This window comes from Leucopleurus acutus (genome assembly GCF_964270905.1).
Source record: "Leucopleurus acutus genome assembly, chromosome: 7".
In the NCBI taxonomy this organism is placed as follows: domain Eukaryota; kingdom Metazoa; phylum Chordata; class Mammalia; order Artiodactyla; family Delphinidae; genus Leucopleurus; species Leucopleurus acutus.
Genome location: NC_139150.1, coordinates 1265685 through 1280944, shown reverse-complemented (window position 1 = coordinate 1280944; position 15260 = coordinate 1265685). Strand labels below are relative to the sequence as shown.

Here is a 15260-nt window from a genome sequence, read left to right as displayed (position 1 = left end):
GTAGATAACTTTTTAAAAAAGTTTCCTTTTCATGTAAACTACACTCTATTTTATAAAACACAGTAAGAAGCAACATCTTAGGAAGTGTCTGGTCATGCCCACTAGGGGTGGCCCAACACTGTGCCCGGCGAGGCCCGAGCAGCTGCCCGAGCGCAGTGGGCGGCAGGACCCTCCCTGGCTTTGCTCTCAGGAGCTACGGTTCAGCAGCTGCAGGTCAGGTCGTGGGGCCTGGGTTCTGACATCCCTTACCAACATGACCCCTGACAGATTTGTTCCATCAGATTTCTTAAACAAAATCCCCCATTTAGAAATGTATTTACAGACATTTACTCTGCCACAGGCTTATACTTGATAATGTAAGAATCTGCTCCCTCCCCCGGGCGCACGCCCCCCCCTCCCCAAACCGGGAGGGGTGGCCCGCAAGCAGGCTCCCGGCGTCCCAAGCGCCCCACTGAGCCGCGCCGGGCCCCGGCACGAGGGTCTCTGAGCAGTGAGGCTGCACACAACCATGTTTTTCCGAGTCTCCTATAAAGACAGGGCCCATCAGCGCTCGGGCCCCGGGAGCACCAATCCATCTTCTGCTGAACCTGGGAGACGCAGTTCAAGTTGAGACGCCTCCGACGGGGTGGCCCAGGCAGTGTCTCTCCCCAGAAAGGGGTAGGCCTCCCCAGCGTGGGGTCCCAGGTGGGTACCACACCTCTGACTTCTCACTCCGCACGATGCTTAAGTATCAGTGGGGGCGGGGGTGGTGGTGCCTGGGAGCCTCCAGAAAGAACAAGAACTCACAAGACCAATGAACAACTACGTAATACTGAACCTGAAACAAAGATTCATGATTGGTACCATGAAACGTACCCTTGGTATACCCCAAGAACACGTTTTTAAAAGCGTGTTTTAAAAAAGTCATTTAAAAGAACACCAAAACACATAAACCACATCATTCCACACGCTCCTTCCCTATTTTAGAAGCCAATTAACCCATGTGCGTAAGGAGTAAAGGGTCTGCTTTTCTCTCTCTAGATGCATCTTCTCGCAAAACGCAGGTGGTCCTGGGAGCGGGGGTCGGGGGAGTGGTCCCGCTTTGGAGGAGGGGTGAGGGGGCTGTCTGGGGAAACGGGCAGCAGGCCCGGGCACCCCGGGAGCTTTCTGAACAATGCTGGCTCGAAAACCTCCCTTCTCTGACATTTCTTTTCGGATTAAAAAAAAAAAAAAAAAAAGGAAATCAATAAATAAATGGCATTTGGAAATCATGAATCTTTGTTTATATTTTACAAACACCTGGGAATCTTCATCCTAAGCAGGGAAATCACGATAGAGAACTAGTTTATTTTCTTGGAGCAGATAGAAGTTGCTACCTGGTGATATACAAAACAGTACATATAAATAAAAAGACAGTGTTTCCAGGTAAAATAAAAGTACATAAATAAATACTAAAAAAAAAAAAAATTAAAAATTCTTGTCCTCTTATTTTGTATAAAGACTCATGTTTTGAAAAAAGCTCCTTTGGTCGGCCCCGACATCCACGGAGCGCACGCGAACGTCCAGCAGGGCTTGGGAAAGGAAGCACAGGGTCCCTGGGGGCAGCCGGCTGTTTACTTAAAGGCCTCAGGAACGTGGGCGATCTGGGACGGCATGCTGGTGGGCGGGCTGGAGATGCCTTCGGACCAGTCGGAGATGTTGGAGTGTGGCGACGAGCTGGACCACTGGTCGGGGGACTCCGGGGACGGGGTGAGGAAGGGGTGCTCGGGCACCTGCAGCTGGTGGCTGGGGGTGTTGTCCACGGGGGAGGAGTAGCTGTGCTGGGAGGGGGGCGTCAGGAACTGGGCGGTGGTCATGGGCGGGGCCAGCGCGGCCGGCAGCGACGTGGGCAGGACCTGGCTGTCCTGCGGCAGGACGGTGTGCGCCGCCAGGCTGCCGGGGCCCAGGGGCTGCACGTCCGCCTGGCTCAGCTCCCCCGCCAGGAAGCTCCGGGCCATGTGGCCGCTGGTGGCCGAGCCCACGCCGAGGTGCGGCTGCGGTGCCTGCGGCTGCATGTTCGCCGGCTGCATCTGTAAGTTCTGCTGTTGCTGCTGAGGCTGTACCAGGTGAGGCTGGGCGGCCAGCCGCGTGCTGGGCAGGGCCTGGTAGCTCATCATCTGGGACAGGGCGGTGGCCGACAGGCCGCCGTGCAGCGGGCCCACCATGCCGTGCTGGAGGGCGGGGGCCTGCGTGCTCAGGGTGCCCGGCGCCACGCTCCCTCGCAGCGGGTTGTACTGGTTCGGCACCAGGCCATTCTGCAGCCGGGACAGCCACTCGCACTGGCCGTTCAAGCCTGCGGCCCCACCCACGGTGAAATTCACGGCCCCACCGCAGCTCCCACTGCCACCAGCACCCAGGACCGTGCTGGTGCCGGAAGCCACGGGAAGGTGGGAGAGGCGCGGCGGCCCCGCCTCGAAGGCCAGCCGGCCACCCCCACTCAGCGCCGCCATCTCGGGCTTGGCCGCCACGCTCAGGTGGCTGACGCCCAGGTGGGCCTCGGGCATCCCGGGCAGGTGGTTGAGGGGCATAGAGGGAGACTGCTGGAAAGGGGAGGGCAGGAGGGGCGGGGAGGCCACATCCGACAGGTAGCCGTGGGGGGACTCCAGGGAGTCCACGGGCGACAGCGCGCTCGAGCTGTCCAGCAAGCAGCCCCTGCCGTCCTGGGACTTCTTCCTCCGCGCCCTGAGGTCCTTGGGCTCCTTGCCGCCGCAGGCCAGGCCCTTGGTGCTGGGCTTGCGGGCCTTCTTGCCCTGCACAGCGGGCTTGAGGTTGCCCAGGTAGCCGCTGGGAGAGCAGAGCGGGGGCGACAGGGTGGGCGCGCCGTGCAGCGGGGGGCTGCGCACCAGGCTGTACTCGTCCAGTAGCCGCACGATGTCGTGGTGCATGCGCTCCTGCGCGATGTCGCGGGGCAGGCGGTCCATGTGGTCCGTGATGTCCCGGTTGGCGAAATGGTCCAGCAGCACCTTGGCCGTCTCGTAGCTGCCCTCCCGGGCGGCCAGGAACAAAGGCGTCTCCTCCTGGGGGAATGGACGGGGGCAGGTGAGGAGGTCACCTGTCACCAGAGGGACCGGCGGTCTGGCCCCTCCTCCCGGCCACGGGGCGGGGGGCAGCTCATCTCGACCCTCCCCAGCATGCTACCTTTAACTGGCCTGTTAAGTGTTAACAAAAAAGACCTTAAATACATCTTCTGAGACCCACCCAGAGGCGGTCTGTGGGATCCTAAACTCTAAATCAGTAAAGCTTCACCCTTCCGGGGGTCATAGGCCCCGCAGGAAATCTAACAGACTGTGGCCCTTCTTCCCTCCCTCCAAACCTGCACAGACGCAAACCCTGCCACAATTTCAGGGGCTTGGGGATGTCTAAAGTGCATCTGTGGGCACCACACGGTCCCCCAGGGACCCTGACATCTTAGCTCTGTCCCTGGGTCTTGGCTTTCTCATCTGTACAGCGGACATGCCGCATATGCCCCCAAGGCTGCTGTGCGCGTGTGGGGTGAGGCCTGATGGTGCCGGCCTGGTACACACAAGGCCTCGGCCACGGCCGCCGCCACGCCACGGCAGTCCCTTCGGCCAGCCCCTCCGTCTCCGAGGCTGAGTCTCCCCAACGGGAGGTGGGATCACGTCTCTGCCCCACCGCGGACTCAGGAGCTCCTGGGCCCAACACTGCCCCCTGCGCCCCTCCCCCAGGACAGTCTGAAATGCAACCAGGGGTCAGTGAAGTATAGGGTGGGGCTGGACACACAGAGGAGCCCAGCGACAAGTTCCGGAGACGTGGGGCACAGACTGTGGCAATGCTGAGGGAGACGGGGCGGCCCAGGCGCAGAGCCCCCCACGCCCACCAGCTTCTTGACTCAGCGTGTACCATCTGCGTCCCCCCACCCCGCCCAGGGACAGCCAAGGACAGGGCTGAGGCCCAGGTCACAGTGACAGAGAGCGGAGAGCGGCAGCCGCTTACTCGCTATCAGGGAACGCACGCCCTGCGCTCGAGAGGGGACCCGTAACTACGGCAGGAAGGAGGGAGGGAGAGCCAACGACACACAGGCACTCGCTGAGGGGTCCCCATCTGTGCGCCAGGGGGTCCTCCTGGGACTTTAGAGGTTAGGGAGCTGAGGCCCAGGAGCTGAAGTCACTGGCTTGGGCCCCCCGGTCGGAAGAGAGTGGCGTCGGGGCCGTGACTCGCCAGCCGGCGCACCTTGTTGCTCTGCATGTCCTTGTTGGCCCCGTTCTTCAGGAGCACGACGGCCGCCTCCACGTTGTTCACCGCGGCAGCCCAGTGCAGGGCGGACTTGCCTGCGAGGGGAAGCAGGGGGCGGGTTAGGGAGCAGCAGGTGAACGCGGGCACCCCCGCGGGCCGGGCGCAGCCGGCTCACCCAGGTCGTCCACGGCGTTGACGTCGGCGTGGGAGTTGATGAGGTCCTCCAGCATGCCCTCGACGGCCAGGCGGGCGGCCAGGATCAGTGGCGTGGTGCCGTCGTGCATGCGGGCGTCCAGGTCCGTGGCTCGGTTCCGGATGAGGATCTAGGCGACAGGGAGGGTCTCAGGCTCGGCCAGTGTGAGCGCCAAGCGCCCACCTGGGACAAGTGCTTGGGATCCGATCCCTGACGTGGAAGCAGCCCCTCCTGGGGTCTAAGTGGCCCCATGGAGCTGGGGCAGGGGGGAGCCACCGGCCGCCGCTAGAGGGGCCGGGGCCAGAGCACCCGTGAGAAGGACGGTCACTGTTTGCTGGTGGGTGAACGGAGCTGGGGACCAAGCCATGCGCGGCACGGGCCGAGCTCCTGTGAAACAAGCGCCCGTGGGAATTTATGTCTCTAAGCGCCAGAGAGGCTGCCAGAGCGAACTCGCCAGGGCCTGCCTCCAGGGGCTCATTTAAGTCGTCCTTGATCTCTTACTTCCTTAGAAAGACAGCACGTCAAAAATTACTAAATTAAAACCCCGGTCTGCGCCCTGTTTACCTGCCCGTCTGTGCAGAGCACCACGGCCCAGGGCCTGGTTGGTCTGCGGCAGGGGGACCGGCCGGCGGCTTTCAAAGCACCCTGTGCCAGGGACACTCCCCAGAGGCCCAGGTACCCAAGTCCCTAATCCACCCCGATCCTGAGCCCCCGGTTTGCAGGCAGCAAACAGCAGCCTCTAGCCCTTCTCCCCACCGCCAGAGGCGACGCCTCCAGCCCAGGCGGGAGGGGCAGATGCAGGGGACGGAGCCTGTCTTGGGTGAAGGCGAGGAGGCCCTGCTTCCTGAGGGTCCCCACGGCCTCCTGCTAGACCGCGGCTAGACGGGTCCCCCCGCGAGGACGACACGGGGCTTTGATGCCCTCCCCGGCCTCGGGCCCCCTTCAGGGTGCAAAGGCTCCAGGTGGGGAAGCGGGGGAGACGCCAGCTGCCCCTGCTCTGGGCACGCTTGGAATGAGGGCTCCGGGGCCCGGCCACGAGGAGGGAAGGCGCGCGCAAGCTAGCAGAAGGGCGCGGGCACGGCTGCCCACCTGAAAGACACCCTGCGCGTCGGCAGCCACGGCCGCGTGCAGCGGGGTGCGTCCCATGTTGTCTTGGATGTTGGCGTCAGCGCCGGCCTCCAGCAGGCGCTTGGCCGCGTCGGAGCGCGAGTAGCGGGCAGCCAGGTGCAGGGCGGTCTCGCCGGTGCGGTCCGTCTGGCTGTGCAGGCTGGCGCCCTGGTAGATGAAGTCCGAGATGACGGCGGGTGCGTCCTCCTCCTCCTCGCTCTTGCCCGTCTCCAGGCCCCCTCCGCTGCAGGAGGCTATCATGAGGGGCGTGAAGCCGTCTGCAGGGGCGGAACAGGGGCGGGGCCTGGTCAGGAAGGCCGGCCCCCAGCAGCCGCTCGGGGACTGCAGACGCGCAGCCCACGGAGGCCACCCTGCCTGGGGCCAACGCAGCCCATGCAAGCTCCCCGAGGGCAGAGGCAAGTCCAGCTCCAACGGGCTGGTGGGAGACAGAGACGCCCGCCGCTCCGCCTCCGGACTTGCCCGAGATCTTCACCAACAGCCCACCCAGGAGAGACCACGTAAGAAATGGGTGGTTAGGAAACCAACACCTTGGGTGTCTCAAAAGAAGTGTTTCGGATCAAGAAATGAACTCGGAGGGCAGAGTGAGTTTTGAGACCGTCGCTCCGAGCGGGGAGCCGGCGAGGAGGCTGAGCGACTCCCCAGGGTCCCCACCGCCTCCCAGGTCTCATCCCCCCAAGCTGAGCTTCCAGGTACTGACCCCGAGGGCTCAGGGGAGGGGGGCAGGTGGGTCACGAGGTCAGGCAAGAGCAGGCTGCCCGCAGCGGCTAGGTGCCCCAGGGTGGAGCCCCGGAGGGTGGTGCGGGGGGCCGGCGGCACCTACCCGGCCCGCGGACGTTGACATCCATGCAGTCAGTGTCGGCCTCGCCCTGGGGCGGCGTGGGGGCCATGGCGGACACGCGGAGGTCAGCGGCGTCCAGGTGCTGCTGGGTCCACTGCCGGTGATCTGTCTGGTCATCCAGGTCGGGAAGGACCACGGGTTCCTCGAACTAAGGAACAGGGTCGAACGGAGGGCCACGTCCAAAGGGGCCGGGAGGGGGGCGGGGCGGGGCAGGGGCGGGGGCCCTGGGGCACCAACTCACCCGGAACTTCTTGGCTTCCAGGCCCTCGTCGCCCCACTCGCTCTGGTTGTCGTCCACGAGGGCGCCGTCCGAGGCGTTCTTCAGGGGCCTGGGGTGAGGGGGTGGGGAGGTGGGACTGAGCGGGGCTCCCGGGAGACCCCCGGGGCCCCGCCCGCTCCCGGCATCCGAGGTGGGGCCCGTAGGTCCACAGGGGGCGGCCCCGCCTCCCGCCAAGTCCCCCAGATGCCGTGGCCACGTCCACTAACTTGAGGCCCACGGAGTCCTCGCCGAGGGGCTCCCGCCGCTTCTTCTTGCTGGCCTCCGACACCTTGAAGCCCTCGGGGAACCAGAGCTGGCCATGCTGCCGCCGGCGCTTCCGCGACAGCAGCACCCCGCAGCCCACAAAGAAGAGCAGCACGAAGGCCACCACGGCCACGTACATGAAGTGCAGCGGCGCGGGCGGGGGCGGCTCCACCGTCTCACCTGCGGGCATCAGGCCGAGCTACCAGGCAGGCTGGCGGCCGGGGGCAGCGCACTGGCTCCGCGGCCGGGCGCCTCCTCGCCTACTCTCCTCCATCCCGCCCCCCAAAATAAGGTCATTTTCTACGCGATTAATCAGAATTGCAAACTATCGCTGAATTCTCTCCTGCACCAGCCGGCTATCTGGAGACGCCTTTTACTTTTTTCTCCTTTAAGGGAGAAGGATTAGCCAACTTCAAATCACTGCACTTGCATTGAGCTGTTAAGACAAAGGATTTAGGGGGATTTTCGAGGTACAAACTTCAACACTTCACATGACACCGATCAATTCTTTTCTCTCTCTCTCCTTTTTTTTTTAAAAAAAAGCTGTAATGATTTTGAAATAATACCCAACAAAGAAAAATCAGGAGGAAGGGGTGGGGCGAGAAAAAGGCTCCCACTTTCTGGGATGTGCTGGTTCCCCTGGGCCAGCCTCGCTGACAGCTGTCACTGTGGGGAGGGAGAGCGTGCGGGGCGGAAAACGCCAGCAGACACTCCCGAAACTCTGGATGGCGTGACACCCCCGTGGGTGGCAAATGGCACGAAGAATGTGAGCACCTTGGAGGGGAACTGGGAGACAGCCCCTCCCCGGCGGACCCCTCCCAGTACACGCAAAAGCTCCCGAGGGAGTGTGGCTGGGCGAGCAGGGCGGGCCACTCACTCTGCACGGCCTCGATCTTGTAGGGGATGTTGAGGCTGCCCAGCGAGGCGAGCGCGCCCAGGAAGGCGGCCACGTCCGTGGCGCTCTGGAAGCACTGCGAGGACGACTGGACGCACTGCCGGTTGTCGATCTCCAGGTAGACGATGGACCTGGGGGTGCACCGGGGTCGGGGGGCTCGGACCCCAGCCTCCTCCCTGCGCCCACCCAGCCCACTGCCTCCAGGGACCAGCTCTGGCCCCTGTGGCCTCACCCTGATGGGCGGGGGCAGAGGCACTCCCAGAACCCAGGGGGGCAGCCTGGGGCGGCGGGGAGCTGGGTCTGGACAGGAACAACCCTGGAGGTGGCCGGCGCCCCTGCCGGCCCACGTCAGCCCCAGCAGGGCACGCGTGGCTCCTCACAGACACTCCTCCGAGAGCTCCCGCCCCACCCCTGGCCCTGGGGCTCCCTGGAGTGCCACGAGCATCCCTGTTCCTCATCTCGGAAGGAAAGAGATGTCAAGAAGCTGATCCTCCCCTGGAGCTGACCCCAGGCTCCAGGGCCTGGGCCATGGGGTGAAGAGCCCCCGGGGGAACGCTGTCTCCGCCCCTCACCCCACACAGGCCCCGTAAGTCCTGGGCCTCTTTCACCACGTAGTGGGAAGAGCGCTGACGCTCGGGGGCGGGGGGGGGCCCGCGGGAGCGCACTCACCCGCGGATGTCCATGGGGTCCAGCTCCCTGCGCCGGCGCCCGCCCCCGCTGCCCGGGAGCAGCGAGGCCCCGCCGTCCACAGAGCGTCTGATGGGGTGCTTGCGCAGCTCCTCCTCGCGGCCGTAGTAGGGAAAGATCATCTGCTGGCCGCTGGCGTCGCGCTTGAAGACCACGTTCGTGTGCAGCAGGCGGCTGAGCTCGCGCAGGAAGTGCAGCGAGTGGTTGCGCAGCTGCTCGGGCGGCATCAGCACCACCAGCACCAGCGTGCCGGCCGCCAGCCGCTCGGGCACGTGCTCCGCGCAGTCCAGCCCGTCCCACTCGCACTCGGCGCTGTTGCAGCCCTGGTCGCAGTGCCCGTCCCTGAAGTGGTCCTTGCAGTACTGGTCGTACAGGGGGCTGTGGGCACGAGGCACGCTCAGGGCTCCCTCCACGCCGGGCCCCCGGGGACCCTCGGCCGGCACCTGCCCTCCCGCCGCCCTGCCCGCGAGCTCGGGGTCCTTTCTCCGCCCGCGGCCCTTGCCCTCTCCTGGCCCGTGAGCGGACGGCTCCCTCGTGCTGCCCCGTGAGCCCCGGGGCCCCCGAGGTGCAGAGTGGCCGTCCCCGTGGGCCTTACTTGCACTGGCCTTCTGCGCGCTGGCAGTCGAAGCCGTCGAAGAGGCAGCCGGCCGAGTTGCACTGGCTGTCGCAGCGGCCATTGCTGAAGTACTTCCAGCACTGCAGGGACTGAGTGCAGTTCTGCCAGGGGTCGTTGAAGTTGAGGGAGCAGTCGCCGCCATCCCAGCCGCAGGCGTGGTTGTTGCACTGAAGGCTGCAGACCTTGTTGCCGGCCTCCTCGCGGCAGCCGGGGAGCTCGCAGGCCTCCTCGATCTGCGGCGGGGGGATGTCGAGGCCCACGCCGCCGCCGAAGCTGTAGTCCAGGATGTGGCACAGGAGCCCGTTGAACTTGGCGGGGCACAGGCAGCGGTAGAAGGGGCTCTCGGACGTGGGCTCGCAGCTGCCCTGGTTGTAGCAGGGGTTGCCACCCATGCAGGGGCTGCTGACAGGGAACTGGCACTCGGGGCCGGTGAAGGGGCCCAGGCACAGGCAGGTGGGGCTGCGCGGGCCCGAGATGCAGGTGCCGCCGTTGAGGCATCGCAGGCTGCCGCAGCTGCGTGCGTCGTTCTCACACGTGGCACCCTCGAAGCCCTGCCGGGAGGGGGCCACACAGGGGGTGTCGGGGTGGGCCGGCTCCCCAAATACCCAGGGACCCGCCCAGGCCTGACCTTGCCTCTGCATCCCCCATCCCCCTTTCCCCAGGCAGCCGGACCCTTTAAAGAAAGTCAACATAAAATGCTCAGGGGTTCCCAGGGGTTGGGAGTGAGGGAAGAGGGAGCACAGGGGGGAGCGTGGGGCAGTTTTAGGGCAACGGCAAACCCACGTGATCCTGAAACAGTGGACATGTGACACTACACGTATGTCAGACCCAAACACCACAGGAGAGCAGACCTGACTTAACAGGGCATCAGTGTTTATCATTTAACAATGTATTAATGCTGGTGGCAAGTGGTAACAACGTTCCACGTGAGGGCAAGTTGCCAACAACTGGGAAACTAGGTGTGTAGAGGGAGGGGGTACGTGGGAACCCTCCTTCTGCACGATTTTTCTATAAAAGTGCTCTAAACATAAAGTTTATTGACACAAAGCACACGGTCTCGAGGGGAACAAGGAGGTTGGAGTCCAGACACTCAAGCCACCCACTGTCCTCCGGCACGTGTGCGGGATGGGGGGAGGTGGGGTTCTCTGGCCACCTCAGTATCCCAGGTGCGCCAAGCGGGCGCGTCCTCCTGTCACCTTCAGACCAGGGAGCCCTCCTGGCCGCACAGGGCCCTTCCCACCGCCTGCCCGGCTGTACCTACCGCTGGGCATTTGCAGATGAACCCGCGGGCGGTGTTGGAGGCCACGGCACAGCTGCCCCCGTTCTTGCAGGGCCTGTCCTTGCAGCCGTTGATGACTGACTCACAGCGGCGCCCTGGGGACGACAGCAGGTGTGAGGGGCTGACCCCCACCCCGGCACCGCTCCCTGCCCCCGGCCGGCGGCACCCACCGGTGTGGCCGGCGCGGCACTCGCAATGGAAGGCGTTGACGCGCTGCACGCAGTTCTGGGTGCCGCGGGCGTCGCAGGGGTTGGACAGGCACTCGTTGACATCACCCTCACAGCGCTCGCCCACGAAGCCGGGCGGGCAGGTGCAGCTGTAGCCGCCCACCTGGTCCACGCAGGTGCCGTTGTTAAAGCACCTGGGGCCCCGGGACACGGGATCGATGGGGGGGTTGCAGTCGTCCACGTTGATCTCGCAGTGCACGCCTGCAGGCCCAGGCACCGTCAAACCCCGTGCGGCAGGTCCTCCCACAGGTGCGCCCCTCGGCCAGCGGTCAGGACCAGGGAGCCTGGACGCCCAGGCAATGGACGCCGGCCGCCGGCCCGCACGCTCCCTCCCCGGGTGTGGCCCTGCCTACCCTGCGTGCCCCGGGGGCAGGAGCATTTGTAGGTGTTGGTGAGGTCGATGCAGGTGCCCCCATTCCGGCACGGCTGGGACAGACACTCGTTGACCTCCTCGGAGCAGTTCACCCCGTGGTAGCCAGCCACGCACTGCAGGGGGACAGCGAAGGGGCGGGCCTGGGCTCAGTGCGCCCCCCACTCCCTGTGCAGGCTGACGGGGCCCATGAGCTGCCCTCTTGCCCAGTGAAGCTGAGGGGTTCCCCCGACTTGGCGGACCCAGAGGGAGACCCCGGGAAGGGCCCCAGGAAGCTGCAGTTTACTGGCCAAGGTGGGTGTTAGACCCGGTTCCCTAGCATAGAGGTGGGGGCCTTGGGGCAAATCTGGGGGAGGGGAAACCCCGTCCCATTTCCTCTTCCAGGTGCCCCCCCGCAGAGGACAACTCCTCCAGGCAGTCTTTCCTGATTACCGAGCCCTCCCTTAATAAGACTGAAAGTTGTACACGTCTGTGGGCTTGGTCTTCCCTGCTGCACCGGCTCCCAGCCCAGGGCCCAGCCCTCGCCGACACTCATACCAGACACGCGCACTCTCACCAGGGACGGGTCCCCACCTCGCAGGAGTAGCCACCAGGGTAGTCGGTGCAAGTGGCCCCGTTCTGGCAGGGGCTGGGCGAGCACTCGTCCACCTGGTCCTCGCAGTAGCTGCCCGTGTAGCCCGCCTGGCAGTGGCAGTGGTGCGTGTTGCCCACATTCATGCAGAGTCCTCCGTTCCGGCACAGGTGGGTAACATTGATGCCTGCAGGGGACGAGGTGGACGGATCGTGAGGCCTGGGCTCCCCTCCGGACAGCAAACCTCCTGACCTCAGAGGCCAGACGCCCGGTGGTTGTGGGGAAGCCCGGGCCAGGTCGGGACACGGCCGGTTACCTTGCTGCCATGCGGCCACCTCACAGGAGACGCTGGGCACGTCGCAGTAGAGGCCAGTCCAGCCACTGTGGCACTCGCAGCGGTACAAGGCGTTGGTCTGCCAGCACCTGCCGCCATTCTTGCAGGGCGAGGAGTCACACCAGCGCACGAGGTTCTGGGGACGGCAGTGGGCAGCCTCGCTCACAGTGCCCCCACCCGCCAGCTCCCAAGGGGCCCATCCCATCTGGCAGGGGAACACACATGGGCCAGAGAACCTCTCACCCAAGGTGGCTCGTGACCCCATCCTATAGAAATTGACCCCGAGGCCCATGGGCCCCTCTGCTCAGGAACCGCCAGGGGCTGGGATGCGGGTCTCTCTCTTGTTCTGGGCCCTCAGTGAATCCGGACCACCAGCTGCCTTTCCTTTTTTTTGGGGGGGGAGGGGGCACGCCACGCACCTTACGGGATCTTAGTTCCCTGACCGGGGACTGAACTCGCGCCCTTGGCAGTGAAAGTGAGGAGTCCTAACCACTGGACAGCCAGGGAATTCCCAGCTGCTTTTCCTTGAAGGAAGATTTTTCTTAAAAAGTAAACAGCTCTTTTGCAACTGACGTTTTCTTGTTTGTTTGTTTGTTTGTTTTTGCGGTACGCGGGCCTCTCCCGTGGCGGAGCACAGGCTCCGGACGCGCAGGCTCAGCGGTCATGGCTCACGGGTCCAGCCGCTCCGCGGCACGTGGGATCTTCCCGGACCGGGGCACAAACCCGCGTCCCCTGCATCGGCAGGCGGACTCTCAACCCCTGCGCCACCAGGGAAGCCCGCAACTGACGTTTTATGTGAAAATTTTCAATGAACGTAAATCTTCAATATCTTTACGTATTTCCTACGGAAACACTGGCTTTTAGCTGTCTTCCCCCAGATCAGTGGTCCTCGTTCTTGCTCCGTAAACCTCTGCTACCTGAGTTCAAGTTCACCTCTGACTCCTTATCTGGCGGCTAAGCCCAGGGCTGGGCCCCAGGCTGGCAGCCCAGATCTCCAGGAGCACCCCCGCCCCCTGAGCCTCGTACCCCAGGGTGGTTCGAAGCCAGCTGGAGTTGAGGCGAGGGGGACTCGGTGGTGCGGCCGTGACGCTGACTGGTGGGCACCCCTGCGGCCCTGACTCACCTGGCAGTTGAGGCCAGTGTAGCCCTGCGGGCAGGTGCACTTGTAGGTGCCGTAGCTGTCGTGGCAGGTGCCACCGTGCAGGCAGGGCCGCGAGTCGCACTCATTGACGTCGTGCTGACAGTAGCTGCCCGTGAAGCCTGGCGGACACAGGCAGGTAAAGGAGTTGATGCCGTCCACGCAGGTACCGCCGTTGAAGCAGGAGCTGGAGGTGGGTGGGCAGCAGGGGGGGGCGGTGGTGAGCGGGGGTGGGGGCAGCGGGACCCTGCCGAAGCAGGTACCTCCACGCTGGCGTCTCCCCCTCGAATCAGTGTGGCCGAAGGGGTCTGAGTGCCGGGACAGGCCAGGAACAGCCTCCCTGAGGTCAGCCAACAGGAGTCCCAGGAGGTCGCCAACTCAGGACCAGGGACCTCAGATTCTCACACCATGTCACACTCCCTTCCTTTGCCTCCTTATAACTCACGCTGAGGAGCCTCATTACACACGTGGTATACAGCGGTTAAGATAAAAAAGGCAGGAAACAGAATCGCACAGACAACACGGGAGACGGTTATGTCAGAAACCAGGAATGAGCTTCAACACTGAGCCTCCTGGCAGCCAAGGCAAATAAGGAAACTAGATGGGTTACAAGGTCCTTGGTCTGATAGAAGGAGGAACGCCAGTTCTTCAGGATAAACCACCAGGGCTCCTGCTTCTAAGTCACACGGGCCAATGGACAATAGCTCCTTTAGGAGGAACAGCACCTGAGTCAACCCGACTGGCACTGTGTGCCCACCTGGCAGACACCTGCTCGGTGTGCAGGTTGCCAGACACTGCGTGGCCCTGCGGCCCATCTGCCTCCCCACGCCAGCCTAAGGCCCGGGACCGCCCTGCACGGCGCCCATGCCGGTGGCCGTGGCCCCCACGCACCTCTCCGTGCAGTCAGGCGTGTTGTTCTCACAGTGGATCCCACTGAAGCCCGCGGGGCAGGTGCAGGTGTAGCTGTCCACGCAGTCGGTGCAGTTGGCGCCATTGCGGCAGGGGTTGCTGGCGCACTCGTTGATGTCCTCCTCGCAGAAGGCGCCCTGGAAGCCGGGCAGGCAGTCGCAGAAGGCCGTGTTGATGCCGTCTGTGCAGGAGCCCCCGTTGTGGCACGGGTCTGGGAGGGGAAGGGAAGGCAGGCCTGATGAGCGGGCACCACCCCCGCTGCCAGGGCAACGGAAGCTGCGGGGACCCCGGCACTGCCCCCACGGTGTCCGGCCAGGAGCCCCTGACCCGGCAGGCTGCATCACGGGCTTGGGGTCTACACCCCTCCCCGCGTTCCCGGTCCCCAGGCCACAAGGGCGGGAAGAACGCCCGGGCTTAACAGTGACACCAAGCAAGGCTGAAGTCAGTCTTCCCTGCTCGCCAGTGACGCCAGATGACATACTCGGCTTTTCCGGACGCCAAGGTCATGTGAACCAGGGGTCTGAGATCCCCGCTCCTCAGGGGGCCACGACAAGAGTAAGAGCCACGCCGGGCCCGGGCAGGCAAGGCCCCGGGCGCGGAGCCCTGGAGTCTGGTGGGGAGATGCTAGGACGGGCTTGAAGCCTGGCAACCTGGCTCCAGAGCCTCCAGAACCACGTGGGAACACCTCGCTGGCCAACGGCGGCCACCCCCCAGCACTTCCTCCGGCCCCTGACCAGGCGCCCTCCTGGAGGGTCCAGCTGGCCAGCGCCAACCCTGCACCGGGTGCTGCCCCGTCCACTCTCCCATCCGACCCCGACGAGCTCCCTGCCCTGAGCCCCCTGGGGAAACAGGTCTGAGCATCTCGGAGGTGGACGGAGCTGGCCGGCCACTCACTGGGCCGGCAGTCATCGACGTCCGTCTCGCAGTTGCGGCCGGTGTAGCCGGCCTGGCAGTGGCAGCGGTAGCCGCCGTTGGTGTTCTGGCAGGAGGCTCCCGCGCGGCACGGGCTCTTCACGCACTCGTTGATGTCAATCTCGCAGGTCTGCCCTGGGGGAGGGGGAGAGGGAGCCGTTAGCTCAGCCCCCGCCCCACAGGACTCTCCCCTGCCCGCCAGGAGCGGGGCCTCCGCAGCCTCGGGGTGGTCCTCTGGGGGCATCCCGGCAAGGAGGGGCTCTCCGACTTGCTGTCCCCCAGCGTGGGGCCAAGCCGGATGCAGACGTCCAAGGCTGGGAGGGCTCTGCAGCCCGCTGGCTCCTCTCCAAGGACGGGGAGCTCACTATCTCTTGCTCTACAGATGCCCAAGCTCCCCGGAACCCCCATCCTCCCTGTCCCAGCGCCTC

At 64.5% G+C, this 15260-nt stretch overlaps 1 protein-coding gene across 1 annotated transcript in view; it reads right to left on the bottom strand.

The window, feature by feature from the left end:
- Positions 1-941: 941 nt before the first annotated feature.
- NOTCH1 (notch receptor 1) overlaps positions 942-15260 on the bottom strand; it is a 45571-nt gene continuing 31252 nt past the window's right edge. Inside the window, exons 17-34 of the mRNA XM_082843412.1 lie at positions 14815-14967; positions 13903-14131; positions 12997-13198; positions 11856-12009; positions 11542-11726; positions 10952-11084; positions 10542-10799; positions 10354-10466; positions 9072-9643; positions 8459-8854; positions 7772-7920; positions 6858-7074; positions 6613-6700; positions 6354-6519; positions 5495-5790; positions 4388-4535; positions 4210-4307; positions 942-3035 (exon numbers count right to left, since the gene is read on the bottom strand). Of these exons, the coding sequence (XP_082699538.1) occupies positions 1593-3035; positions 4210-4307; positions 4388-4535; positions 5495-5790; positions 6354-6519; positions 6613-6700; positions 6858-7074; positions 7772-7920; positions 8459-8854; positions 9072-9643; positions 10354-10466; positions 10542-10799; positions 10952-11084; positions 11542-11726; positions 11856-12009; positions 12997-13198; positions 13903-14131; positions 14815-14967 (5000 nt within the window). The 3' untranslated portion in view covers positions 942-1592. The remainder of the gene's footprint in view (positions 3036-4209; positions 4308-4387; positions 4536-5494; positions 5791-6353; positions 6520-6612; positions 6701-6857; positions 7075-7771; positions 7921-8458; positions 8855-9071; positions 9644-10353; positions 10467-10541; positions 10800-10951; positions 11085-11541; positions 11727-11855; positions 12010-12996; positions 13199-13902; positions 14132-14814; positions 14968-15260) is intronic.